The 27,549-nt window shown below is 41.1% G+C and overlaps 1 protein-coding gene across 1 annotated transcript in view; it reads right to left on the bottom strand.

Annotated features, from left to right (window-relative positions):
• Positions 1 to 9,376: 9,376 nt before the first annotated feature.
• ST18 (suppression of tumorigenicity 18, zinc finger) overlaps positions 9,377 to 27,549 on the bottom strand; it is a 177,835-nt gene continuing 159,662 nt past the window's right edge. The window contains exons 14-21 of the mRNA XM_015408368.1: positions 24,931 to 24,999; positions 19,691 to 19,753; positions 19,515 to 19,595; positions 16,856 to 17,077; positions 16,004 to 16,092; positions 14,105 to 14,208; positions 11,283 to 11,426; positions 9,377 to 9,517 (exon numbers count right to left, since the gene is read on the bottom strand). Coding sequence (XP_015263854.1) covers positions 9,377 to 9,517; positions 11,283 to 11,426; positions 14,105 to 14,208; positions 16,004 to 16,092; positions 16,856 to 17,077; positions 19,515 to 19,595; positions 19,691 to 19,753; positions 24,931 to 24,999 — 913 coding nt within the window. The remainder of the gene's footprint in view (positions 9,518 to 11,282; positions 11,427 to 14,104; positions 14,209 to 16,003; positions 16,093 to 16,855; positions 17,078 to 19,514; positions 19,596 to 19,690; positions 19,754 to 24,930; positions 25,000 to 27,549) is intronic.

Raw genomic sequence — 27,549 nt, forward strand, 5'->3', positions numbered from 1 at the left:
TACAAGAACTCGTGGGCACTCCATGAAACTGCAGAGCGGTCGGGTTAGAACGGATAAAAGGAAGTACTTCTTCACCCAAAGAGTGATTAACACATGGAATTCACTGCCACAGGAAGTGGTGGGTGCTACAAGCATGGACGGCTTCAAAAGGGAATTAGATAAGCATATGGAGCAGAGGTCCATCAGTGGCTATTAGCCACAAGGTATAGCTAGGGGCTCTGGGGCAAGTGATGCTCTGTCTTCTTGGTGCTTGGGGGGGGTCAACAGTGGGAGGGCTTCTAATGTCCTGGCCCCACTGCTGGACCTCCTGATGGCACTGGTATTTCTGGCCACTGTGTGACACAGAGTGTTGGACTGGATGGGCCTTTGGCCTGATCCAACATTGGCATCTCTTATGTTCTTATGTTCTTATGTACATGCTCTCAGGAGTGACAGGAGGGAAGGAACATTGTCTCAAGATGCACAGGCTATCACAATAAAGGAGCAAGCCCTCAGTGAAGCCCAACTCCACATGGTGGACTGATGGAATCACCAAGAGAGATTTATTGGTTGACCTAGGCTGAGAGAGAGAGCCTAGCGATAACATTATGCTTTATAAGTAAAAAACTACAACAGCACTTTGAATGTAGCTCGGAAACACAAAGCAATTGAAATTTTATTACTGTTTTAACATCAATCAATTTGACTTATTATGATCAAGGATCACCTTAAAATGTTACATATAGTTGCTAAAGAAGATATACTAACTCCAAAAGGACTTTACTAACATACTAACTGCCAGATTTGAAAAGACTAAGAAGAAATGGACGCTTATCCAACTACAGAAGAAGTCATAAACTTTGAGCTGGCCTTTAACTTTAATACTAACAGATTAACATACCAGTATTAACAGCACTCAACACTTTTCTTTGTCCCTCTATATACCCCCCCTATTTTTCTTTATAAGCAAAATTTCTTTCCTTTTTAGGAGAGGGAAATAAAAGTATTTACATTAAAAAATGTTACATATAGTTAACAGCAAAAATACAGCCGGATAGTTGATACAGATAAAAATTTTAGTTAAGACAACGTGGATCAGGACCGGCTCGCTCACTAGGCAAACTAGACGTTTGCCTAGAGCAAGCCGGCCCTTAGGGGCACCAAACTGCACCCGGCCCCCCCGCCAAAAGCCCTGCATCTAGTCCCTGACCGGGTGGCCCCCACCACTGCCTCTTTCACCCCAAGTCCGGCGCCCCCCAGAACTCAACCCAACATTCCTAGCCGCAGAGTTTTCCTAAGCACCAAGTTTCAAAGCGGCGTCGGGGGGGAGGAAGCGGGGGGTGAGAGGGGTAGTGGAATCCAGCTGAAGGATCCCAAAGAGAGAAGAAGGACTCTCTCCTCTTGTGCTGCAGCCACTGCCAGGAAACTCAAAGGCGTGCGCGGGGGGTTGACTGGTATGGCAAAAAAAAACCCCGCTGCCGCATCAAGGCCAAAGAGGGCTTTGGCGGGACTCCGGGAGGATGCCAGACTGCAGCCGCACGCCCCGGGCTCTCAGCGGCCATCCCGGCTCTAAGGCTGCTCTGTGGCCACACGCTGGCTGCCTCTGGAAGGGGCGCTCCTCCAATTAGCCTGGCTGTGGTGGCTCGCTGCTCTCCCCGTGGATCCGGCCGGCAGGAGGGCGAACGGGACCCAAGTCAGTTGGAGACAGGAAAGACGCCACTTTGGCGTCGCTCCTGACACCGGCGAGATGCACTGGAAGCCAGGCAACGTCAAGGAGGAGCGTTACGGGTCGCAGGTAAGGCGGCGGCAGCAGCTGGGGTGAGTTGGAAAGTCCGGCTTCCTCGCGAGTAAAGGAGCCCTCCCTGAAAGCAGCGGGGCTTACTTCTGAGAAAAGAGGAGGCACTCCGGTCCCCTCTAAATCCCCTTTAGACTTATCTGAAGAAGAGTGTTTGTGCACAAAAAAGCTCAAGCCAAGATTTACTGTTTGCTGAAAAGAGTTTGTTGTAGATAATGTTTCAGATTTTGTTGCAGAGTTTGTTGCAGATATTGAGCTTTACGAAAACTTTGATTTGAGTTTTTCATTCTTCCTAAAATGCAGATTGTAAAATTTCCTAAGAAGTAATAGTCTTCTGTCTGGTTAGGATAGCCATAGCACAAAATCTTGCTACCTTAGCAGTAGTTTCATTACAAATAACAGCTAAAAGAAGAGTAGAATAAAACTGATTAGACCTGCCTGGGTAGGTGATGATTAGTGGCATAATATATTTAGAACGAATCTCATGATAGAATCGACAAGATAAAAGAACATGCTCAATTGTCTCAACCTGTCCAGAATTACAAGGACAGAGTCGGCTTGCATATGGGGTATGAGCATATCTCCCTTGCAGGAGGGCAGATGGGAGAACATTTAATCATGCTAAAGTGAAAGCTCTGTGGTGCTTTGGGAGTTCTAATGAATAAAGGTAACTGGATGGAGCAAACTTTAGGTTTTTATTTCTCACCACTAAAAAGTGTGAGACTCGTGCTCTGTCCATTTGGAGAGAAGTGTCCCATAATCTTTGTCTGACAACAGCTTTGGCTCCTTGAAATCCAAAGTGTAAAAGGGCAGTACTAGAGAAGCCTAGAAGTGCCAGCTTGTGTTCTATTGCGGAAACCCAACTTGAGCAAAAAGTATCTGAAAGGATTAAGGGGGTCAGCCCTGATGAAAGGAGTTTTAGTTTAAGCCAAAAACATATGGCATAGAACCAAGCCCAGGTTTCTAATGTAACTAGGCCAGCCTCAAGCCGAAGCAGAGCATTGTTTTAATATTGGCATAATGTCCTTGTGGAGGAACACTCCTGGCAAAAGGTAGGCTGCTGCATTTTGTACTGATTGACATTTTGGAAATACCTCCAAAAACAGCCCCGCTCCCCGAGCATGTTACTGTCAGGCTTCCCAATCAAACACTCAACAACGTTCCTTGATAAAGTCCAGTTTATTGAGGTTAGTACTGGTGGTACCATGAATACTTGAGTCAGGGATAACCAAAGGCAAAATGGTGGTTACAGATATACCCCCTTCAAACCAGACCCCCTGATATCACAAACCCAAAAGGCAAGCACCTACAAGCACGGGCAAAAAACAGCAGTTAGGTTCCCAGCGGGAAAAGTGGATGAGGGAGAGCCAAGCCTTCAAGGCCACTAGGTAGATAGCAAAGGCAGCAGAGATGCGGGGGTGGGGGGTGGTGCCAGGGTGGATGGAGGAACACAGAGGCCAGACACCCCCTCCCACATTCTAAGGCATGGCAGCTTCAGCTGACAGTTACCATAAACTAAATGAAAGGTTACTAGATGTATGGTTCAGTGTGGCAAGGCCAGCAGATTCGAGAAGTAGCTTCTGCACCACATAAAAATGGTTGAAGGTTCTGCTGGATCAATGAAGCTCAGGCTTCAATTGAGCTGGGCTGTAGGAGCAATGGAAACTGTGAGACAAGAATATGTTTTCTTGTTCCCCATCCCTGCTGACAACTACTGAAGGAATCATACACAACATTTTCAGTGCTGTGTGGATGCTCCATGCTTCTCGCTTGTGAAATCACATTGTGATGCAGGTAATAAACCTTTGGCTTGCCTTGTAGTGTGTGATGACTCACTAGTTATGACTTTAGTCGTGAAAACATTAATTAAGAATAATAATAATCTGGTTTGTGTTATGTCTTTGTTTTATGGGGTTTTTTTCTTTGTTTTATGTTACCAAATTTCTCTAGACATTTCCAGAATGTAGAATATTATTTTTTAAAGTATATAAATAAAATTTGAAACTATCTTCAAGTTTTCTTTCATGAAATGTTAAGAACATTTAACTTTCCCAGACTTTCACGTTCTCTTGACATGTCATATTCTACATACAAAAGCTACTTCTCGAGAGCTTTAAACACACACACACACAATAAAATCACATCTGTCACTTGGCTTTAACAAAGTCAAGGCAAATGGATGGGTAATTAGTAGGCTGTCCAAGACCATTCCTGTGGTGGTTCAGCACTCTTTGGAAAGAGAATTTAACATCCAGGTACAGAATATGAAAGCTCAGGAAACTCTGCCTAGTTGCATTTTTCCCAATGGATCATCTCACTTTTAGACCCCCCATCTAACAAACATATAATTTTACACCCAAATTTAGTCATAATTTTAAAAACCCTAATATTTATTTTGAAACATTGATAACATGCCCTTTCAAAAGAGGCTCAAGGCAGCTATTAACACAAGAAACTTATTCCAAATTTCTGTAAGAAGAAGCAAAGGGAATTTAGGGAAATGTGGGTGATATTCAGGAAATTCCAAGCTGCTATTTGTAGATACATTCAAAATTAAATTATAATACACAACAGAACCCAAACAAAAAAAAATGTATTATAAGAGCAGCTGTCCTGATTTTGTACAGGCCATGATAACTATATCAATTATAACTAATTGGCAAATTACAAATTAACAAGTCATCACTATTCACCTGAGCTTTCTTAGGAGGCTCAAATGTGAAATTATTTATCTTCTAACTGAAATATTCTGAAGTTATCCCCCTTAATTGGAAGACTGGAACATAGCCAATATAAAAACCAATGAGGAAAATTATAGTTGGGGAGCCAGTAAATCAAAGGTCTATTTGTCCTAATGTTTATCAAGTAAATAGGTAGAAGGCAGTACTAAAGCCACAAATAGTAACCATATTAAACAAAAAAAAACAAAGCATTGCTGAGGAAGTATCCGGCTCACCCTGACAAAAGCAAGGCCTTCCTCACCAAATTTTTCAGAACTTTTGAAAGTATAAAACCAACAAGTAAATAGATAATATATGATTGGACCAAGTCCCTCACTAAAAGCTCCTGAGTAAACATTTGTCATTATGGCATAAGAGATATCTCTTTTTATGAATAAAGAACAGAAATCAGAGGGACCAAATAAACACTTTGTACAGTGGAGGAAAATAAACAGTGAGGTCTCTCAAGGATCTGTCTTGAGGTCAGTGTAATTTAACTCATTCAAAGCTGGTCAGAATCGTGGATGAGCAAGTAAGACAGTTAAAGAGTGCAGATAACACCTGATTTCTCTGGATGGTGAAAACCTGAGTACAGAGCTTCATCGGGATCTCTCCAAACTGGGTGAAAGGTAAAACAATGGCAAATGAGGATCAATACAAAGGTGTGTACTTTGGAACTCCTAATTTGGCATACACAGTGATGAGGCTTGAACTGGCAGTAAGTGAGAAAGGATCTTGAAGTTGCAGTAATACCTCAATGAAAACATCAACTCAACATGTGGAAGAAGTATAAAAAGCAAATTCTATATTAAGAACCTGAAAATAACATGACCAGTAAGTAATACCTTTATTTAAGCCACTGGTCCACCCATATTTAGAAAACTGTATAGTGTGTTTATATACTTGAATTATAGCCCCAGTTACTTTTCTGGCTTGGATTAGATGCCCAAAGCAAAGAACTCCCCTTCCTTTCTCTCTCCCACTAACCTTAGGTTGTAGTGCTGGTGGAACCAGATGATGAACGGGAAGAAAGCCTCTTTTTTCTTCCTCCTGGTCTCCTCTGCCTTTCCCAACTAGTATATCAGATGCAATTTTGGCAGCATCCAGAGTGCCCTGGGAAATGTAGTCCTCAGGATGCCTGACATCTTTTTTTTTTTTAATACTTTATTTCATTTTCCAAATTAAAACAAACAAATCAGATGCTTGACACTTCATAACAGATGAGCATACAGCTATTACTCTTTTTCCTGCAACTTCCAGTGCTACGCTATTCTCCTTTACTATTTAACTAACAGTAAGTATACTACCTCTTCTTTCCATAACACACCAAACACAGTTATATTAACCCGTCCTATTTCGTGTCCAAATGTAAAGTTTCTTCCAAGTGTTTACAAAAATCAAATCATCTTTCCCCCTTAGTATACAGGATAGTTTGTCCATTTCAGCCACATCACATATCTTCTGTATAACTTCATTCTTTTCTGGTATTTTACCCTCTTTCCAGTACTTTGCGTACAAGATCCTAGCGGCCGTGAAACAGTGAATCAAAAAATTTTTTTCGGCTTTCTCAGCCGACTCCGGAATCATATTTAGGATACACATTTCAAGTTCAAGAGGGATTTGTTTCCCCATTATTTCGCCTGACATCTAATATGTCAACTCCCCAGCCGCAATAGGTAATGTGTGAAAACAAAGAAGTAAGGTAGTGATTTCAATTATCTTGTGTTACAGCTTTCCCTAAATGATGCCTAGATACTGTAAAACAAGTAGTGTAAATTCTGGCAATTAAACAATAATTACATTGTTTCTAGTGTGATTCTGAAAGTCACTGAAATTTCTTTCTAAAAGCAAACCTTTATCTTTGCAGTGTCTCGATTGTTGTAATTCTCTTCAGAAATCTGCTGTGCAACAAGGAGTTTCTAACTGCTTGAAACTCTGGCTTTTCTGTTTCAATATCATTAAGCAGCTGCTAAAGGTCAGTGCAAATCCTTTCTTGTTCAGGTACAGAGACAGTCTACCTCTGCCAAGAAGTGAAAACCTGATGTTTAAGCAGCGGGAGTAGCAGTGGGGTTCTTGGTTTCATTCCTTGTATAGTTTCTGGGGTATTTCGTGTTTCTGTCTTTATCTGACAGACATATAACCAAAACATTTGTCACAGAAGCCAGTTTAGACTTGACAGTTTAGAGCCTACACAAAACAATTCACATAGTCACAGTTTCTCTGGTACAGTAAAAATGTGCATGCAACTGTCAACTGAAGACACCAAAGACCTTGTAAAACCTGTTCAGTATCAATTTTATTTCCTACCATACACCAAATGTACAGCACAGAACACAATTTTTGTTGCTTTGATGTAAGAAATATTAATTGTATGAAGGAACAGTATACAAACTACTCCAAAATTAAAAAATGCATACATCATTGCTTTTTACAAAAGGTCTAATTTACAGAACAGCTTGTCAATGCAAATTAATCCAAGAAAGAAAAGGAAAATAAAGGGGAAGGGAGGGAATCACAGTGCACCTTACAAAACATCAAGTACAAAGGAGGCAAATAAATACAAAGATATATCCTGAGCAAATAATCCAAACACAGATAAATTAACTTTAAGCCATAGAAAATCATAGTAATAAATAGGTCAGTAAGAGATTCTTTAACTTAACTTAAATTAAATATATCACTAATTTCTTATTTAGTCAATTAACTTTTAGTCTCTGTCATGAGTGAACTCATTTTTGTATGCATTAAAGTATAGCAAATGTCTTTTTAAAAACAATACAATAATTTAATAGCAAATTTGGTGTTCTATTTTATATCCACATACTGTAGCTGCTGTCAGAGTGTTTCTTTTACAAAATAAACACAGCTTCTAAAAAAACAGACATCTTTCCTGTCTAAACTAAGGTCTGAGGGCCAAATCAATCCCCCCCCCCCCGGACAGCAAGCTCCAGTTAATGCAGAACAGTGACCACAGCATATGAAAGTTGAATGAGCTCCAAGACGCACGCTCAGATTGGGAGTGGGACACGATAATAGAATTGCACGAGTCAAGCCTGTTAATGCTGTCATATCCAGTCAAGATATAAAGTAGACTAATAAAAATAAACACTTCCATTTTAGCACACAAAAATTAAATACACGCTAGATTCATGTATATATTTTACACTGAGGCACATATGCTCATGAGGCGTGTGTGCATACAAAAAAGGCAGTTTAGCTGGTCATAGATACCTTCATTAAAAGCAAACAAAAATAAAATTCTTGGGGCGGGAATTTATTACTTATAATCCCTGAAATAGACATTGGGCTTCCGTTTATATCTGCTATTACATTGAGTGCTTTACAGATTCACTGAATACAGATGTACCAAAAAGACTGTTTGGAACACAAATGTATGCATTTCTGCCTAAGGGCTATAGCACTTGGAAACCTACCCATAAGGAATGCAGTCAACTGAAACTAAGGCCATCTTAAAGTGCAGCTCCAAATGCATGCAACACCCTAGTCCAAAGCTCCAAAGGACTCTGATATGTACGCACATCTCTTCTGTAAGCAGTCTCTCACTCACTTCCTTGTCTAAGATAGCTCTTTCCATACCACAGGGATCCACAAATGGGTTGTTATAATTGTTCTATCTCTTAGATGTTAAGCCCTTTCAAACCTGAATGGAGCTTGCTTTGAAGTACATGTGTTTGGATTCACAGAGTCAGTGTGCAATGTGGGTAAAACCCATAAATACACAGGTTCGGCCGTCACACATTATTGCTGTGTGGCCTCAATTCACTTTAGTGGGGCTTGTATTCCACCATGTCAGAATAGAAAAGCACCTGCAGGCTTCTTAGATTCTCTCATTCTCCCAAGAATAATAAATGCCATTTCAAGGAAGGTCTTCTTGGCATAGTCATATATACAAAATCATCGGCTTGGAATGCATTTTTCCAATATGAAATTATATTGATATTGGTCAACTGACCAATGTTTTTACAATACTCTAGGAATCAGACCATTTCAAAGCCTATCACATTTAAGGGGATAAAACTGTATTTTTAATGACAAAAAATGGATCCGTAAATCAATTCTGGTGTTCGCTGGAATAGTTTCAAATAATCATTCTGTGTAGGCTAAAACACACAACTGAGTCCAATGCTTTGCTGATTGCTATATTTCATTATTGCTAACAAATTCTTGAACTTTCCCAGCATGCTGCCCTTGAAGAGCTTAAGTTCCTCCAGCAGAGGGCACCATTTTCCTTTGCATCCCTGGTTATTCACTTTTCATGCTACTGCAAACCACAAACCCATTTCTTATTTCATTTTTAAAAAGCTGTTATAAAAAGCAGGATATGGTGAAAATAAAACTAGAATCACAGTTCTGTTATTTGCTTCTTTCATAGTTTTTCTTCCTCCTCCTGTACAAACCCAGCAAATTATTCAATTTACACTATAACTTTCAGTCTATTTAAAATCCTGTTGGAAAATAAATTAACAAACACATTTGTAAAAATATGGCAGGCTGCAAGAAATGTGGTTAAAAGATTTTTAAAAATCCCAACTCTTTGATTGAAAATAAACTTTAAAATGTAAAAAAATAGGTACACACACTTTTTTACATTCACTTTACAAAAAGAAAAGAGTGCAAAACAAGAACAAAAACAAATCATACTGAAATAAATATATTCTGTGATCTGAATCATTGCTGTTAATACAATAGTCTGTTATGTTGTCTGTCCTTTTTATGTCAGCTGGAAAAAATAATAGTGCAATGTTGTAGTTGTAAATGCAGCACAGCGACTGATGCTCCAAAGCAGTCTGGGAACTCTCAACAGGTCCATCTGGATTCTGTTGCTGCTAAGGAACGCCCGTTGCCCAGCAGCTTCCCCATCCTACACGTGGATACCCTTCACTGCCTGTTTGATACTTTCCAGCAGAGCCTTGCAGTCTGGGGAATAGTCCCGCTCCAGATTACTGTACATGTCGGTGAGGGTATTTACATATGCTTCAAAATTCTGCTCGCTGATTGGGCCCTGAATAAAGATAAGACACATTACACCAAAGCACAGGTTATCTGGCCAGAGGAAGCAGCAGATTTCAAGCTGGTAGAAATAGGCTTTCAGAGACACTTTTTTGCCCATGAGACTTTAGGCTACTGCCTGGACTATATAGTCTTTTGCTAGAGCTGACTATTGATCTGAAGAAAAGTGCTTTGGTCAGACCACATGTAAAAAACAAAAACAAAAAAAAGAAAGAAAGAAATCAAGGACCAGTTGTAAAAAACCCACAAAAACACAGAAAAAGCAAGGGACAAGGGTATGGACCCCCAGCCCCCCGCTGTACACTTAGTTTAATAGACTGTACTTGATTTTACCCAAGACCAGTGTTCCTTCTAAGCCAAGTTAGTGTGAGCTAGCTCACAGTTTTTTAGCCTCTGGCTCACACATTTTTGTCTTAGATCAGGAAGAGTGGCTCCAGAGCAACCTAATTTATGCAGTAGCCAAATCGCTTGCTCACAACTTTAATGCCAGTAGCTCACAAAGTAGAATTTTTGCTCACAAGATTCCATAGCTTAGAGGGAGCATTGCCCAAGACCCATCAAAATAACTGGGTTCTTCTTCTGGATCCATTAAAACCCATTCTGCTCCACTTCTACACCCCACTCTCCAAAACTTGAGATAGTACAAAGTGGATGGGTGACCCAGAAAGACGGACAACCCTCTCATTGACATATCTAGTATTGTTTTATTTAAAATAAATTAGCAGATGGTGAAGGGAGCTTAGAAAATATGCTTTCAAATGATTATAATATTCCTTGGGTAGTCAGATTGTCACAAGCTTCATTCACATGCCAGAAAGTAAAGAGCTAATTAAAGGTCTGAACATCCCTAGTACCTCTCCCATGTGTGAAACAGACCTTCCATGCCACATCACAAACTATCTTTGAAACTGCCCTCAGCTTCACAAAAAGGTTTTTTTCAGACAACATGCAAAAAATGCAAGTCCAAAGCTCTCCTGGGCATATAAAGTTGCATGAATCTATGGATCCAGGCCTCTGTGCATAATGTTATTGCATTGTTCTTGAAGTTCTGGGCCTTCTGATATGATCTTTATTCATCCCTCCACAAACTTAAACAATTAGGCAAATCTATTCATGCTGTGAAAATGGCCATGATACAAGAGAACCAAGCAATATTCTCACACACCTGAAGAGACTTTGGACTTGGGTTTCTTGACTGGCAGCCCAAATTACTGCAGAACAAACAGTCTCTGAAACTGAGCAAAGTAGTGTGTGATGTTGCTTGAAGTTCTGCTGTTCAAAGAAAAAAAGTAAAAAGATCCACTGGACATCCCCATCCCTCAGGTGTGCATGTACTTGGATCCCAAGTAGCACATTTACAATTTAATAGGTTAGTCCTAGAATCTGACTCTGCTAATTGGGTTTTTCCTATTACAAAAATATGGGGTTGGATCCTAGAGATATGTGAGTGGAAGGAGCTTGTACCAGAGGACCACCTTATCATTCCCCTTTCTCCAGCATCCCTCCCCCTGTGCACACCCCAAAACATCATCATGAACGAAGTGCCACACCATGGGATGCTACAGTGAAGGGGGAAATTAGGCAAAACCACTTCCCTCCACTTGTGCAAGCACAGACCATTTGCTCTTTTTAAAAGTTGCATCTAGAATTTCCATAATAGATAGTGTGGAATCACCTGAACTGTTAAAGACTATCTCTAACAGATCTGCAACGTGGGTTCCCAGAGCAACCTGCCAACGCTGTAGTCACAGACATACCATTTGTGGAAGCTGAATGTCTGCAAGACTGGAGATGAGGGCTTGGCTTAGGCCAGCCAACTCCTTTAGCAGGCTCTCGTTGTTCTGCTCTATAAGTTTGTTCTCTTCTTCTATTGTTTTCAGATTGCTTTCCATAGATGTTATCTGAAACCACGAAGCAAAATGACAGTGTGGAAAGTGGGCTCTTGGCCTCAAACACAACTGCCCACAATCCCTTCCTCAGAAGAGTCAGGACAAGACATTTGTGCAGAACTTTCAGTTGCATGCACATCAATGCCACAAGACACTCCTAATTAGGACAAGTCCTATTATTTCCAAACCAGTGGCTTCGGCTGTTGTTTCACAAGAGAAACATGTTTAAATGAAGCTCTAGACTGTGACCCTGTTGGATAAAAAGGCATTGTTTGTGGGAAGTGAGATCACAAATGGATGAAAGACAGCAGGACTCAAGCTGACAAAATGGGGGAAGGGTTAGTGGGTGGTTAAAAATGAAGAGCTTTGCCCTGAGGCACTGAGAAAAGATGCAAGCAAGCTGCTGTTTACATGGCTGCCTTTTTCCTACAGGATTCCCGCTGACTCATTACAATAGCAGAAAACCTGGCATTAGGTCTTGAGCTACTTTCCTGGGCGAGGTTATATGGTAGAATGGGCTGAGATTAGGACAGAGTGAGAAGACTAGAAGTATTCTAAACAACAGAAAATGAAAGGGGTTGAGAAAGGAGGTAATTCAGGGTCTGATCCAGATCTGGCAGGCCAAGAGACTCTGTTCAAGAGACTAGAATATTGCTGGTATTTCCAAAACTGACTTAAAAGTCTGGTAATACTTGAAAGACTGAAAGCATACATTTTCTGGGCTTAAAGGACATCAGAGAAGGGATGTTTAGAAGAAGGCATGGACATTTCTGAAGCTAAAGGGATTTGGGGATCAAGGGCCTGAAGGTTCTGGAAAAGAGACATTTTCCTTGTTTTCACTGTTGTTTAAGTAAGCCAGGAGAGGAACATAATTGAACAGCCTTTTCTGAAACACTTGGTTTAGGAAGATTGTCACCTGAAAAGGAAATTAAGATACATGCATTTGGCTGACTATGCTGGATGAATGAGGGGCAGTTTTGATGCTAGGTAACCAATCTTGATCCCTATGCAGATGTTCAGTCCAAGTACAAATAAACATGCAGGAGAAGAGTGGGCAGAGAAATGGGTCTGCTGGCCCCATCCCCAACCTTCTCATGTTCATTAGAAGGTGTACACAAAGGCCTACACACATGCTTCCCAATATACGTAGCCTCTGAATACAGATCACATGTTGAGATCCAGTACATCCTGGAGTGTACATACATGTGGGGTTCTATGGAGAGGTTTGGACGAATGGATATTCCAGTGTGGTTATAAAACGGTTAGGTTGTTGGAGTAGGACAGAGGAGATCTGCGTTCAAATCCCTATATTGCCATGACTCTTACCATGGTCCGGTTTCCCTCTCACAGACTAACATACCTCACAGAGTTGTTGTGAGGATAAAATGGAAGAGGAGGAGAACAATATATGCCATTATGTGCTCCCTGAAGTAACAGCATAACAAAAATATGATAGATAGAGGCTGAAGGCAAGGCCAGCAAGCATGAACCAAACTTTCCTGAGACAAAATGTGCCTAATTTATAGGAAGCACTCACTATATTAATGAGGATTGTTCTATTATGTTACTTGAACTCAGTGGCTATATTAACTGTTCGTGTGAACTGATCCTGTTTATTTTAACGTAGGGCAAGGATAGACAACTTATGGTCTCCATAAGTAAGACATTATTATGCTCAGTTTAACTTCGCATCTGTTCCAGAAAACACCCGGCCTATCAAGCACAATCTCCCCCACACACATACTCTCTCTTTGTTGCCCTCAGAATGACTAGCTAAGAGAGTTGCCACATGATTTACACTTCAGCTTATGCCAGTAGAAAGGACCAAGTAAGGCAAGAAGAACTGTATACACGTATGCATTTAATAACAACAGAAAGACATGAGGCACAGAATACAGGGAAGGGCCCCGGTAGTGTTGCCAGGTGCAATTGTTGCACCAGCGGGGGAGGGACTTCTGGGAGTGGGGAGGAACATTGCAATGTGCATATGTAAACAGGAAGTGACATAGGCATGTCAGGGACAATGGGGACAATGCTCTGGTTTTAGGGCAAAGCTCTATGGTAGAATTTGCTTCAAATCATACAGTTGTGCCCAAAAGCCAGAGCATCACCCTCCTGACATCCCCAACGTGCCTGTGTCACTTGCGGTTTTTGTAGGAACATCGCAATGATTTCCAAGTTCCTGCCAGTAAGAGCGGGTGATTGGGGGGGAAGCACCTAAAAGTGGGAAACCGCCGCCTGCACTGGGCAATCTGGCAACTTTAGGCCCCAGTAGTAGAGTTCATGATTTGTATGCACATTTCAAGTTCAAGTCCTATTTTCTCCAGCTAATACGGAACACAAAGCAGAATCATTAAAGACCTTTGTTTCACACTTTGTTGCCAATCAGAGTAGATAGTACTGGACAATGATCAGATACAATAGAAGGCTGTTTCATACACTCATGTTAAATTTGTTTTAGAGTGCATAGGAAGGCAGATGAAGCCAAAACCTTGACAAATCAGCCTGTTTTGTTTAGGCCATTCTACTTGTCCACTTTATATCCTGCCACAATGCCAAACTTGCAAGAATAATTGTGGAGAACATGGCAAAGTAAATTTCTCTGTGTGCCACCTGGAGCAGAATTCACCATTCTTGGATCAGTAAGTAGACCTTATTGCTAGGACTCAATGAAGTGCTTACTTTCTTACCTGTGTCTGTAGTTTCATCATATCTGCTTCAATTTTAAGGTTAGATTCATTCAGTTCTTTTATTTCTTCATCCAAATGCCTGATTTCCTCTTCATTTTCTAAACCTGCACAAGATTTAATGTAAAATAACACCTGTCTGAAGGGATAGACAAACACTAGTGTCCTCTGGCTAATGGAACAATATATATTTAAAGTCTTTATGTATCACCACCCATTTTGATAGTATCACAATTGCATGTTTGATCCTTGATTTTGCACTAACTAGAATTAGTGCCAAAACCTCCCATCACATTATTTTAAGGGCAGCGAATGATCCATAAAGCAGAGAAGGCCTTTCAGCAATATGTAGTAGGGGGAGGGGTACTCAGGCAGTGAGAAAAGAGTGCCCCTGTTTTCATGAGATCAATTTATTTATTTATTATTTTGATTTATACCCCGCCCTCCCTGCAGGTGGGCTCGGGGCGGCTTACAGCGTTGGTACCCTGTACCATAAAAACCATGTACAAAATTTAAACAGCATTAAGCATTAAAAACAATCCAACAACCAACAATAAAAGTGCTAGTGATGGTACACTTTTGATGGTAATCTCTAATTATTCAGATGGCGTACTAACAATTATCATTGGCATCAGTGATCTTCAGCTTGGTGCGATGATATAACGCAAACCCTCCCCAGGACCAGAGTCAACCCAAACCATGGATGTTGTTGGTGGTAGAGGAGTGGCGGCTCCTAATTGAAAGCCTGGTGGAAGAGCTCCGTCTTACAGGCCCTGCAGAACTGCAAAAGGTCCCACAGGGCCCTGATCTCTTCTGGTAGCTCATTCCACCAGTGTGGAGCTGCCACTGAAAAGGCCCTGGCCCTGGTGGCCGCAAGCTTGGCGTCCTTGGGGCCAGGAACGGTCAGTTGATGTTGTGTTCCTGACCGTAGTGCTTGCTGGGGTATATATGGGGAAAGGCAGTTCCCCAGGTATGTCGGATGCTGGCCATATAGGGCTTTAAAGGTCAATACCAGCACTTTGAAGCGGATTCGGTATGCTATTGGCAGCCAGTGCAGTGCCTTCAGCACAGGCTGGATGTGCTCCCATTTAGGGAGCCCCATCACCAGCCTGGCCGTGACATTCTGCAATAGCTGCAGCCTCCGGATTTGCGACAAGGACAGCCTCATGTAGAGAGTGTTACAGTAGTAATGCTGGAAGGCATATTATTCCTAATATTTGTGGAGCTCAACAGATCTCAAGGTATTTCAGAATAATATCATTTTGGCATGAGCCAGCCCACTGCCTATACCACATGCCACAAACCTTGCTATTGTTACTCAGTTTCCCCTTCTGTGCTATCCTAACTAGATTTTCAACCTGACATGATTGCCATGATGAAACAGAGTTTTATATGTTGATTTCAGCTGTTCAACACAGAGGTCTGAAAAGCAAAGGGTTAAGTAGGGCTAAAGAAGAATCTGAATCCTGACAAAATCCGGACGAAGGGAATTCCTTCAAACTAATTTAAAGAGACTGGAAAACAGTATCCACACATGGAAATAATAAAATTAGATACTTCTGGGTTTTCATAGAATTTAACATTCCTCAATATATAACAAATGGCAGAGTAATGTAAAATAGAGGAGAACAACTGGAGGGGCTGATAGTGCGAACCAAATGCCTGTATTCCCGAGAATACAATTATAATCAAAATAATGATGATGATGACATGATCAAGAGGGTGAAGCATAGAAACAGACCCCCGGTTACCCATGTCCCATTCAAGGAACAGCACAGTTATGCAACACTTCATGAAAACACTTCAGATTAAATGTTTGTAATGAAAAGTACCAGGTAATTGCCAATGAAAGCAATTTTTAAAACTTATAATGAAATAATTTAACTCAGCTTTGTATCTTACCTCCACTTGCTTTCAGCTTGATGGTCATTAGTTCTTCAGAAATTTTGCCCTTTTTTAAGGCTTGTGCATTTAGAGGGCATCCTGACAAGCTGAAAAGAGTAAAAAAGAAGACCTGTTTGGAAGTAGAAACCCATTTTTGATAGTTACAGCTCAGCTTCCAAGGTCTTATCAGTATAAATCTATTTCTTTTCTGTGCTGCTGTCAGTATATTATATTCTCATTATAAACATGCTACTATTGTGTATCTGGTACATGAGATTGCCAACAACGTATCTGACTGTACAATTATCAGAACGTCCATAGAATGACAAGTTGTTTCCAGCCTTCTTTTTGTCATGCTCCCTCTCTCCACCCAGCTGCTGAGCTGGGTACTGTGTACTGGCTTTGGTGACATTACAATAATTTCCAAGTGTCCTGCTGCAGCACTGTGAAGTCTTGATCCAGCTAGTGACAGGAAGGGGATTCCTTGAACCTGAGTCTGTACTCATTTAGCAATACGGCAGATCAAAGAGCCAACTGGAAAAAAGGTCCCCCCCAAAAAAGTCCACTCATTTAGTAGTGATATGCATATTTGGCCCTTTTAATGGGATGTATTAGAAACTTTTGTGGATTTCCCATGTCTGATTAAGATTTCTAATTGGTTAAGTAGTTACAGTAAAACTAATGATACCCTGAAATATGCTTCCTTTACATCTGTCATTCAGGAAATAGCCTGGGATTAATTTAGAACTCATGCAGAATGCCCACCTCCCATTACTTCACAAGTTTAACAAGTTTTTAAAACCAACATAACTGAATTGGATTGCAGATATGAATTAAGAGGAAAAAAGAAGTAAACACACAAAGTGATACCTTCTGTGGGTGACAAAAACGTTATTAACATGACCCAGCCCGTTGCAGCCTGGCAAAGGACAGTGTGGCAGCTCTTGCTTGTTCAGTTTCCAGGGCAGTGAAGACCCATTGAGAGGACTCTCCTTCTGTCTCTTGGCAGCCAAAGGACAACCCGAAGCAGTGCGATGAGAAGTGTATTTACCTGATATGTGACCTTGGCCATCACAGCCTAGCACCGGACATCTACAGAAGCACAGCAAAACTGATGTTGTGGTTATTATTGTTATTTACAAAAAGTGGAAATAAATAAAAACAAATGTAAATAAAAATATATATTTGATATATCTACTAAGATAGTAATATCAAGGTAAAAGTCTAGCATGTTAACATAATCATAAGAGAGTAAGTAAAGCCTGCTGGATCAGCCTAGTAGTTCTTCTAGTCCAGCATCCCCTTTCACACAGCAGCCCACCAGTCGCACAGAGGCCAAGGCCTCCCCCTGATGTTGCCTCCTAACACTGGTATTCAGAGGTTTGCTGCTTCTGAACGTGAAGGCTCCTTTTAGTCACCATGGTTTAGCCACTGATGGACCTTTCCTCCATAAGAATATCCTACATGTGTGCAAATAAATAAAATTAGGATGCATGTGTATGGCTTTTGCATGTGTGTGGAGGGGGAAATGGGAGCATATTTGATTCCAACAAGACTCATATGAGGTCATCCCTGTGCCCCCATATGTCTGCACTGAAGCAGAAGATCATCAGAAGTCATTCAGGATACCGTAAGAACAAATTCCAAGTGTCATCAAGGAAAATCTGAGAATCTTGTTTGAGGGAGAATTTACATATTCTGGCTGCCACACAACTTTAAGTCATTCCATATGGTAGTGAGTCATTCATGTTCAGTAGTCCCTTGGACTGCAAGAAGATCAAATCAGTCAATCCTAAAAGAAATCAACCCTGACTGTTCCCTGGAAGGCCAGATAATGAAACTGAAGCTCAAATACTTTGGCCACCAAATGAGAAGGGAGCACTCACTGGAGAAGACCCTGATGCTGGGAAAGATTGAAGGTCAAAGAAGACGGGGACGGCAAAGGATCTTAAAGACTAACAAAATTTATGACAAGGTATGAGTTTTCATGAGTTTTCACTTCCTCAGAATCCCACAAAAGTGATCCATGAAAGCTCATACCCTGACACAGATTTTGTTAGTCTTTAAGGTGCTACTGGGCTCTTGCTCTTTTTTACTGCAAAAAGATCATGTTATATGTTCCTTTTACCGACTGGTACTAGGGAGATGCATGGGAAGGGGGAGAAACAGGGTACGTGGCAGCTGAAGGAAACCTGATATGTTACCAATAATAGGAAGTTAGGTCCTCAGGCACAGCCAACTGCATCTTGCACTAAAATACATGTCCGTATGCTGAGCAAAAATTTGGTTTTTCATGTCAGGAAGTGCATTTTGGGTGTAAGAGAATCTTATATTAATCTTTCTTTACCATCAGGCCATGTTCTGGATACCAATCACAATTCAGACACAGGTATGCAAAAGCTCCCAAAGGCTCAGCAAAGTCTTGAAGCATTCGGAACAAAGAAACTATCTAGTCCAGAGAGCTTAACCCAAGAGGTTCACTTGGCCCTGTCTTTCCAGTGAAAAGTGAAAATGTTTTTGTTCTCCGTGGTTTTTAATTGGCAGGACTGTTTTAACCTTAGTTGTTGATAGGGCTTCCATGCTGTCTTATTCTAGCATGTACATGCATATACTTATTTATAAGAAACAGCCAACGTATGTTTGCTTTATGAATTAAACTAGGGACCAGTACCTGGATAAACATGCTGTTTCAATCACACATTCAGCTATACAGGTGCTGAATGTAACATGATCATCACTCAACAAATGCATAAAGAAAAATCAAGTGTACTCTGTCTTCACTCTAACTTATGAACAGGCTTATTGTTATCTGATTATCTGAATGTCATCTTTTAATAATTTGATTGTTTGATTGTGGTTTTAACAATGTTTTATTGGTTTTACAATTACTGAACTCTGTGATTGTGGATTATTATTTTTTTGCTCTGTCTTGAAATGCTAAGAAATAGTCAACAACATAGTAAACAGAAAATAATCTGTGTACATCTCTGAATTAACTCTGAAAAACTCCCCAGTCTAACTTAGACCTGAGCATCCCAGAGTATGACTAGAGGGAACATTGTCTTAGAGAAATCTTGTGGGAGCTGAGCTGCTCTGTCTGATCAGAGCCTGAATGCGAAAACCTCCTGGGAATCCTAGGTAAAATGCTTTGAATTCTCTGGTGGAAGAAATGCAGGATGTATATGTAGTAAATACATAAATGAATAAACTTTAGGCAGAATCTTTTTATATTCTCTCTGTTCACCCTCCTTCTAGCCCACATAAGTATAAACACGACTGTTATCAGTTCCTTGGGCTAGGCAAGGAGGATGTAGAATGAGTGGATAAAGAGACTGTTGTAAGCTTTAGCTCAGTTGGTTTGCCGGAGTTTGATCGACAAGTGTGGGGGGATGCACAGCTTAAAACTGCACAGTTCTCTAGGGGGCTGTTTTTAGTTTCATTATTAGGATAGACAATATAGAACACTTCTTAGTATGTACCAAATCAAATTCTTCTCTCTGTTGTAACAAACCTTTGTCATTTCACTTACTTAAGTTCAGGGTCTTCTTTTTCTTCCTTAGTAGGAGTCACTTTGAGACCACCTTTTCTTGCCCGAGGACAACCAGACAAGCTTAAAGAAATGCACAAAAGAAAAGCAATTTATCTTCACTGATCTTTGTGGCCATTCCCCATTCTTTTGCTGCAGAACAAGTACAGTAGTCTTACCTTCTATGTGAGGCATAGTTTCCAGTTACATGACCAGAGCCATCACATCCAGGCGTAGGACACCTATGATACACAGAAAAAGACGAACCTTTAGAGCTAGTTACACATCATGAAACAAGTTTACACAGGAGTGTCTCATACTTCTGATTTAATCCCTAAAGCCAAACTGGATGTGATACAGAACAATCCAAGATAAACTGCAGAAGCACGGTGTGAATTTGAACAGTTCCCTTGGCACCAGGAGAGAAGGGGCTGTTTGTTAGCTTCTTGGCTGGATCAGCCCATAGTGTGCAACTGGGAATACAGGAAGTGGCACCTGAAGAAGTAAATTTATCATGTTCCATAGCAGTTTTGAAAATGGGTTTCTGCCACAGTTACAGACTTCGTGATTCCCCCACCCACCCCATTCTTCAGACTACTGGTAGAGGAACACAGAACTAACACAGCTGCTGCTGCAGTGCCGATTGGCATCAGATATATTTATTTTCAGTACTTAAATTCAATGTAACTGTTTGCCCTGAAAAACTGCACTGAAATATTTCCTGAAATATCCCTTGCAGGTCCATTACCAAAATAATCCCTGAATTCATATTTCCATTAATAATAGTAATGTTATATGCAAGCTGAGATGTATTTCATATAGTTTAAAGTTTTATGATGTGACAATGCTATCTTAATGAAATCAATCCTTTAAAAGGCACACACATTCTATATAGCATGCTTGACTGGCATTAATTTCCATCACAGAAATATAATGCCCAGAGTGTGCACTAGGAAATAAGTGGTTTCTCATCAACACTTTGCAGTGGCTGTACTCAAAGAAATTTTGTGCTTGTAGAATTTCTGAGTGAGACTTGTTAAAAACGAACAAGAAGAAGCTGGGCTTTAGTAACAAAAGGAAAAGTGGTCAAATGGGGAGGAGGAAGATATGAGAAGCTAGGAGAGTGCCAGTCATTCTCTCAAAGATGGATGCCTAGCTGGTAGAACCAATTAGACTAGAGCATCCAATAAACACTTAGTTTTTTTATTATGGGACATGGGCTAATGGGATAAGAAATTAGAGGTGGAGGTTTGGGCGTTTGGATGAGACAGGGGATAGTATTCTGAGCTGAGCCACAATGAGGCTAAAATGGGCCCTGAGGAACTGCATGAGGGGGGAGTTGGAGGTTTGCCATGGGAGGAAGGAATCAGCAAAAATCATCCTCCCTCCCTTGTGTGTGCAGAAATGATTGGTAGGATCCAACTCTTTGTTTATCACTTTTTAGCCCATAAGATTTATTGGTATAGCACAAGAATGCATTGCTTAACTACCCTGAGAAAGAAATACAGTCATCACATTTTACAGAGTTAGCAAAATGGTGCCGTTTGGGGGATAGGATTTTGTTGGAGTGAGTGACTGAGCATCCCCGTACACTAGGGAGGGACACAACATGCCTTAATACTTCCATACACATGATGTTAGATTTAGTTGGCTGCTTGTGAAAGGAAAGTATTCTTTAGAGTAGACTTTCCTTTCTCTCTCCTTTCAACTGCAACCTGAATGTGAACCGAATCTACTTGAATAAATCTAAGTTTTAGTTTTGCAGTATACTTTCTGAGAGATTTATTTACTGCACTCTCTCACACTTCTATAACTGGACAAACTCTACTATATTCACCAAATATCCCAATAGGTTTAACACTATCAGTTGCACAAACAATATCCATGTAGGGTTACCAACCTCCAGGTGGGGCCAGGAGATATTACAATTGATCTCTAGAATACACAGATCAGTTCTCCTGGAGAAAGCTGCTACTTTGGTGGCTGGACTCCATGGCATTATACTCTGCTGAGGTGCTTCCCCAAACAAGACCCTACCAAGGTTCCATTCCCAAATCTCTGGGAATTTCCCAAACTGAATGGAAAAGGATAGTATTCACTACCAAAACTGGTATAGTATCTGGAGAAGGAAAAAATTACATTTTCCCTGTGACAACATGTATAATTTGAATGCTGAGGAAAAGTGACTGGCTCTTAACGGAATCACTGTCCTCAGGAAATATGTCTCTGTTCCCTGCAACCAATTAGTAATGACTCTACACTGGTTGCACTTTTTGAAGCTACATTATGTAAATCTAGAATTCTGTTAAGCACATTTGGAAGCCTTGACCATATTTTATCCAAGCATCTTCATTAGCCAAAATGTTCCCGGTGATAACTGCTTGATTGCCTGCCAACCTTCCTCTGTATTACGTGGACTGATGTACAGAATACTGAGGCTTCCTTAAGACTCTAAATATTCACCCTTTTGTTTGTGACTTGCAATATATAGATTCATCTGATTTAAAGCTCTTAGTTGGTGAAGGATGAGAAGGAAAGATTTGTTGGCTTAGTTTTGGATAAACACTCACATTTGAAAGCTTAGCTCAAGTGTTTTGATCTTGAAATCAGACTGGGTATCTCGTGTGATCCAGCTTTCTTGCACAACTTGATATTTCCAGCTGGCTTAAACAAATCAGAACAGTTTCTTTCTCAAGGTCTGCTGGAGTGAAGAACTGCCTGCTGCCATATAAACCTGTCCATTCTTTGTTGGCAGCTCAACAAGTTACCAGTAAATAACACTGACACACAGACAACAGCCTCCATCTTCTCCCTCTCTGTCCCTTAGTAATATTTAGGAGCAGAGAGACTACCATATTGATGACACCAGCTCTGTAGCTTCTTTCCATGCAATTCTAGGGAGACATTGGAAGTTCTGCTGTAATGGCCGGAATCACTGATCAGCAGTAGGAAGGCAAACAAACTGAAACTTAATCCAAGCCAGATAGAAGTACTGTTGTTTGGGAATATGGCTGAGCCAAGGATAAATGTAGAGTGACCGCCTCCCTGCCTTTTACGACTCAGTCCTGTAAGTTTGGATTGTTCTCATATCCAGTGCATTGTGACCAGAAGAACATTGTATCAGTTTAGGCTGGTTTATCAGGTGAGTTCCTCACTGGGGGGGGGGAGAGATCATTCCCACAGTAAAATATGCCTTAGCGACAACTAGATTAACTACTGTAACATGCTCTGTAATACGAAACTGCCTTTGAAAAGTGTGCAGAAATTACAACTAGTTGGATAAAAGAAAGCTGATTTTACTACTATGTTTTAGTACAATGCTTTTATTTGCTTTCCAGGTCAATATAACCTTTAAGCCTGCTTTCTCCCATATGAGTGTATTTGCACAGTAATGTTACATGGTTTTTGTAATGCACTGTAATGGTCTTTGCATTAACACTGAGATTGCTGAACTGCCTCGGGAAGTCTGTCTTGCTCCCTCCCTACTGGATTGACTTCTCAGCTAGGGTAGTTTCATTCAAGAAAGCCATGGGGTATTCTAATTGTTGAAAACATTTAAGGCTTTTACTATTATTACCAAAAGTGTAATTATATTATTTAAGGTTGCCAGACCCCTGGTCCGAACAGGGGATTCCCTGATCTTTGGGGCTTCAATCTGTCGCCAGCCAGCTGTCCAGCGGGGGAAGCCCCACCCCCAAATAGGAACATCACCATGCAATGTCCCTGTCACGGTGTTGTCACCCGAAAGTGACATCATCACATTGCCGACGTTGGGGGGTAATGCTCTAGTTTTTGGGCAAACTATGGTTTTGAGGGCAAAAACACATAGAGTTTTGCCCCAAAACTAAAGTGTTAATGCCATATTGACATTTTTTTGAACTCATGGTGGACACTTTGTTCCTGCAGCCCTGAGGCCAAAGCATTGGCACAACTGCTCTATGGGACATTCCTAGGACCACCTTCTTCATACTTTGCATCGCAAGAAAGAATCCAATCCAAATTTTTAAGAGCTGTTCTGCAAGTTCCTGTGTATCCAATGCTTGGATACGATTGGAGTCTGGTAATCTTAGGTTTGAAGCTAGGGTTTGTATTCTATCTATCTATATGTGGCTGAAAGGTCATTTCAACCCACAAGGCTTGCTTCCCCTGATATTCCAGGATGATTTCAAATCCAGTTGGATTAGGGCAGTTTAATTTCATATTCATAGAATTGGTTTTTCACCCCAGCTACTTTTAACCTATGGATTTGAACAAGCCAAAGGGCTAATTAAACGAGGATATTGAGCAACAATCTGATATCACCAAGGTTTCAAAACTTGGGGTGTTACTAAATATCAAAAGCACTCTAGCTAGATGTTCTGCCCTTCCATCTGCGGCTATTCAAGGCAGGTACAATAAAAAAAACCCTACCTTGAAAGGCTATGTTTATGCACTTCATCTGAGGTTGAATCGGTAAAGCATATATATATTTTAGTTGCCCATTCTACAGAGAGGCTCATCTTAAAATTATTACCCCATTAGTTGATAGGATACCTGGTCACATTAACACAAACAAAGCAAGGCTTCACTGGCTTCTATCAAATAAAAATGCAGAGATTACACATTCAGTAGCTGAGTTCTGTGCATTGATTCTTAGATCGCGGGAGTCACATTTTAAAAAGTTTTTAAATTTAGATTTTTATTCTGTATATTATCTCTGCCCCCCCCTCTCATATTATGTTTATAGTGTATGCTGGTCTTAAGACCGTAATAATAAAACTAACTAAAATAGAGTGTCAGCTCCCAACATCGGCACTTTGCATGCACGCCAGAAGATCCCGGCTGGCAGCTTGGAGCCCCCCGCCGGGAACAAGGTAGGAGCTGGCAACCCTAATATTATTTCTATCAATGGCATTATTAGCTTGATCAATCTATCATAACCTCAGTAACTGTTATTCACCTTCCTCTCTGGTTTTGGTGTTGTATGTTTATGTGTGTCTAGAAGAAGAAGAAGAGATTGGATTTATACCCCACCCTTCACTCGGAGTCTCAGACACCCTATGAGGTAGGTGGGGCTGAGACACCCTATGAGGTAGGTGGGGCTGAGAACAGCTCTGACAGAACTATGGCTTGCCCAAGGTCATCCAGCAGCTGCAAGTGGAGGAATGGAGAATCAAACCCGGCTCTCCCAGATTAGAGTCCGCACACTACACCACTACACCAAACTGGCTACACCAAACTGGCTCTCCAAACTTAACCACTACACCAAACTAGCTTCTCAGAACCTTTCCAGGTCCTCTGTTTCTGGGTTTCAGATGCAAACATCCACCATGAACTTCAGTTCTACTGCTACACTCTTATCTAACATAGAAAGTGAGTTTTGAAATGAACTCATGTAAGAAGAGCAATTCCATTTTCTCTTTTTGTTGCTAATACTCACTTAAGCTCTTGAGAGTTGGCAGCCATCAAGGACTTTAGTGTCTTGTCAGCTAATGGGCAGCCAGAAACACTAGGAAAGAGAAATGGGAAATAGGCTTCCTTGAATATGCTAAAGCAGAAAAAGAAAAGAGATTGTGTTCAAAATATTTAAACTATATGCTATAAATCAAGCCAAAGAGCAGTTACCTGTAATAAATGAGAACCAGCTCATGTGAGGCTACCCTAAGAACAGTTGCTTACCTGAACCTGACGTTCTTCAAGCGGTCATCTGAGCAGTCATGCTATGGGCTTTGTTCCTTCACCTCAGCCACAGGGTCATGCCTGTAACTGGATTTCTTTATGATCTTGCATGTAAACTTCTTCCCACTAGGGTTATAGCCCCCTCAGTCAGAACTGAGGCCACATCCACAACCTTCAGAAAGGGCTTACACACAAAGCAGCTACCCAGTCTTCACCATTTGACACACATTATGCCTTGGATGTGAAGGCCAGAGCAGATGAAGTCTTTGGCACAGCAGTGCTTAACACTCTCTTCTCATGATCTCATCTGTTTCTCACCTTTAGGTATGTTCAGCTTGCTAATCTCTTGTCCATAGTGTGCCAGCACATAGGCCACAAAGAAGACAATGTAAATGGCATTCTTCAAGGGGCCATGTGTATAGTCATACAACCTCTCTTTCCCCACTGGTGTGCTTGGCCAGCTGTTTCATTTTGTGGCAGAACAGAGAAGGAAGCCATGGTCCTGAGCATGCAAGCTGACACCCTCTGCCTGGGGTCGACAGAACTGGTGCCTAAAAACGTAGCTCTAGAAAGTTCAGAAATGATCCTTGGCACAACCACAAAGCCATAGTGTGACTGCACAGTGATCACAAAGAAGTACAATATTTACTCAGAAGACCCTGGTTTTGCTGACCCATGTACAAGTTTCAGTTGTCTTCCACTGTCATGTGTGATGGTGATCTCTCCCTCCCTGACAAGGTACAGTTTGGGGGGAACAGGCATTCCCACGATGTGTCCATTTATGCAGGAAGAATATATTTTATATTCTAGCCCTGAAAGTTCAGGAACCATTGCAGCAAGAGGCAGCAGTGCAGTGGGAATGTAATGGACGAAACATGCATTACAATGGTCAAGTCTGAATATTACTATGGTAGTGATGGTGGAGAAAATCAGTGGGTAGGGGACAGGTTTCAGCACCCCTCCTGCCTACTAACCCCCCCTCATGTAAATGCCCCCCTCTCCCTAATGGGGTTACACTGCCTTTCTTCTTATCCCTGCCTTCTCTTGTATTAGGTGCTTCCATCCTAAGCAATAAGCTTGGTGAACACCTGTAGACAAGCCAATATTTTTCAGCCTCAGCTCTACATCTGAAATGGGGACAGCAATAACAGAGCTTGAAACTGAGGTGACATAAAGATTACTGAGATAATTTATGTGAAAAGTTTTAAGCACTGAAACACAAACAAAATACAAACACTACATCATATTTCATTTACATTAAGCATTACTGCTACTTGTTATAGTCCCATTGATTCCCCAGCAATTGTTGGGACTGTCTACAGTTTTTCAATTCAGCATTCTACCAAAGACATTTCCTTCTGAACATCACTTTAGATTTGTGTGAACTTCCTTGGACTTGAATCAGACAGGACTTGGCTTTTTCGACAGTGCAGAAATTCAGAAAAAGATAACTTTCTCCCCAAATTATCAAAACACCTGTAAACAGCTGGGTACTCCCTGTGAACCACTGCTCCTCCAAGGTTTTCTTCAGCCAGGCTAGTGAAGGGCAGGAAGAGAGTTTCTTCTACCCATTTCCCCTTTCCATGGCACTTAATTGCTGTTTTGGCAGCACCTGAAATTCAGTACCAAGACATACCTAGGGAAAGTAGTCCTTAGGGACTGACATCTCTATAGCAGGTGCCCTGTGGGCTACATTTGCCAGGTGCACCACAGTGCCAGGTGCCTTTGTGCCAGTCATTGGCAGGCTAGCTATTGACCCAACTGGCTGCCACTGCTTCCATTCTGGCCCGGCAGCTGCCACAGAAACACTGTAAGTGTGGTTGCGAATGCAGCGCTTTTCTGGCCTAGGGGCACAAATAGTCCTAAGAAGAATTTGCACTATAGTGCTCATCTTGAGCATTATGATATGCTGAAATTTACATTTCTATGTGTAAAGACATTGATTTTGAAACATCTGTTTCCCCATTGTCTTTATTTCTTGGCTTATTAACCATATTTATTCCATATACTTCAGTCCAGAACCACCACTAGGCAATCAACAGTGCACATGCTGAACAGTGACACATTAAACCATTTACTGGCATGCAAGGTTGATTCTCTGCCCTAACAACTAAGGTGATCCCCTGAGGTGGTGACAGAGCCACTGAGGCAGGCATAAGGGAGAAGCACTAGGCGTGGCTTATATGGTGTGCATTTGATTTATTTGAGCCGGGAAAATACCTTACTGGTATTTTCCAGTTATTTTTAAGCTGAATGCAGATCAGAGATCTGTATTCAGCTACTGGTATTGCTGACCCTGAAAAAAACCATTTTTTTCCAGCTTTTATTCGGGTGCCTTCAGCTACACCAAGACGTCATTCAAAGAGATTTCAGTCTCTTT

The sequence above is a fragment of the Gekko japonicus genome, unplaced genomic scaffold (genome assembly GCF_001447785.1).
Source record: "Gekko japonicus isolate JY-2015 unplaced genomic scaffold, Gekko_japonicus_V1.1 scaffold504, whole genome shotgun sequence".
Taxonomy (NCBI): domain Eukaryota; kingdom Metazoa; phylum Chordata; class Lepidosauria; order Squamata; family Gekkonidae; genus Gekko; species Gekko japonicus.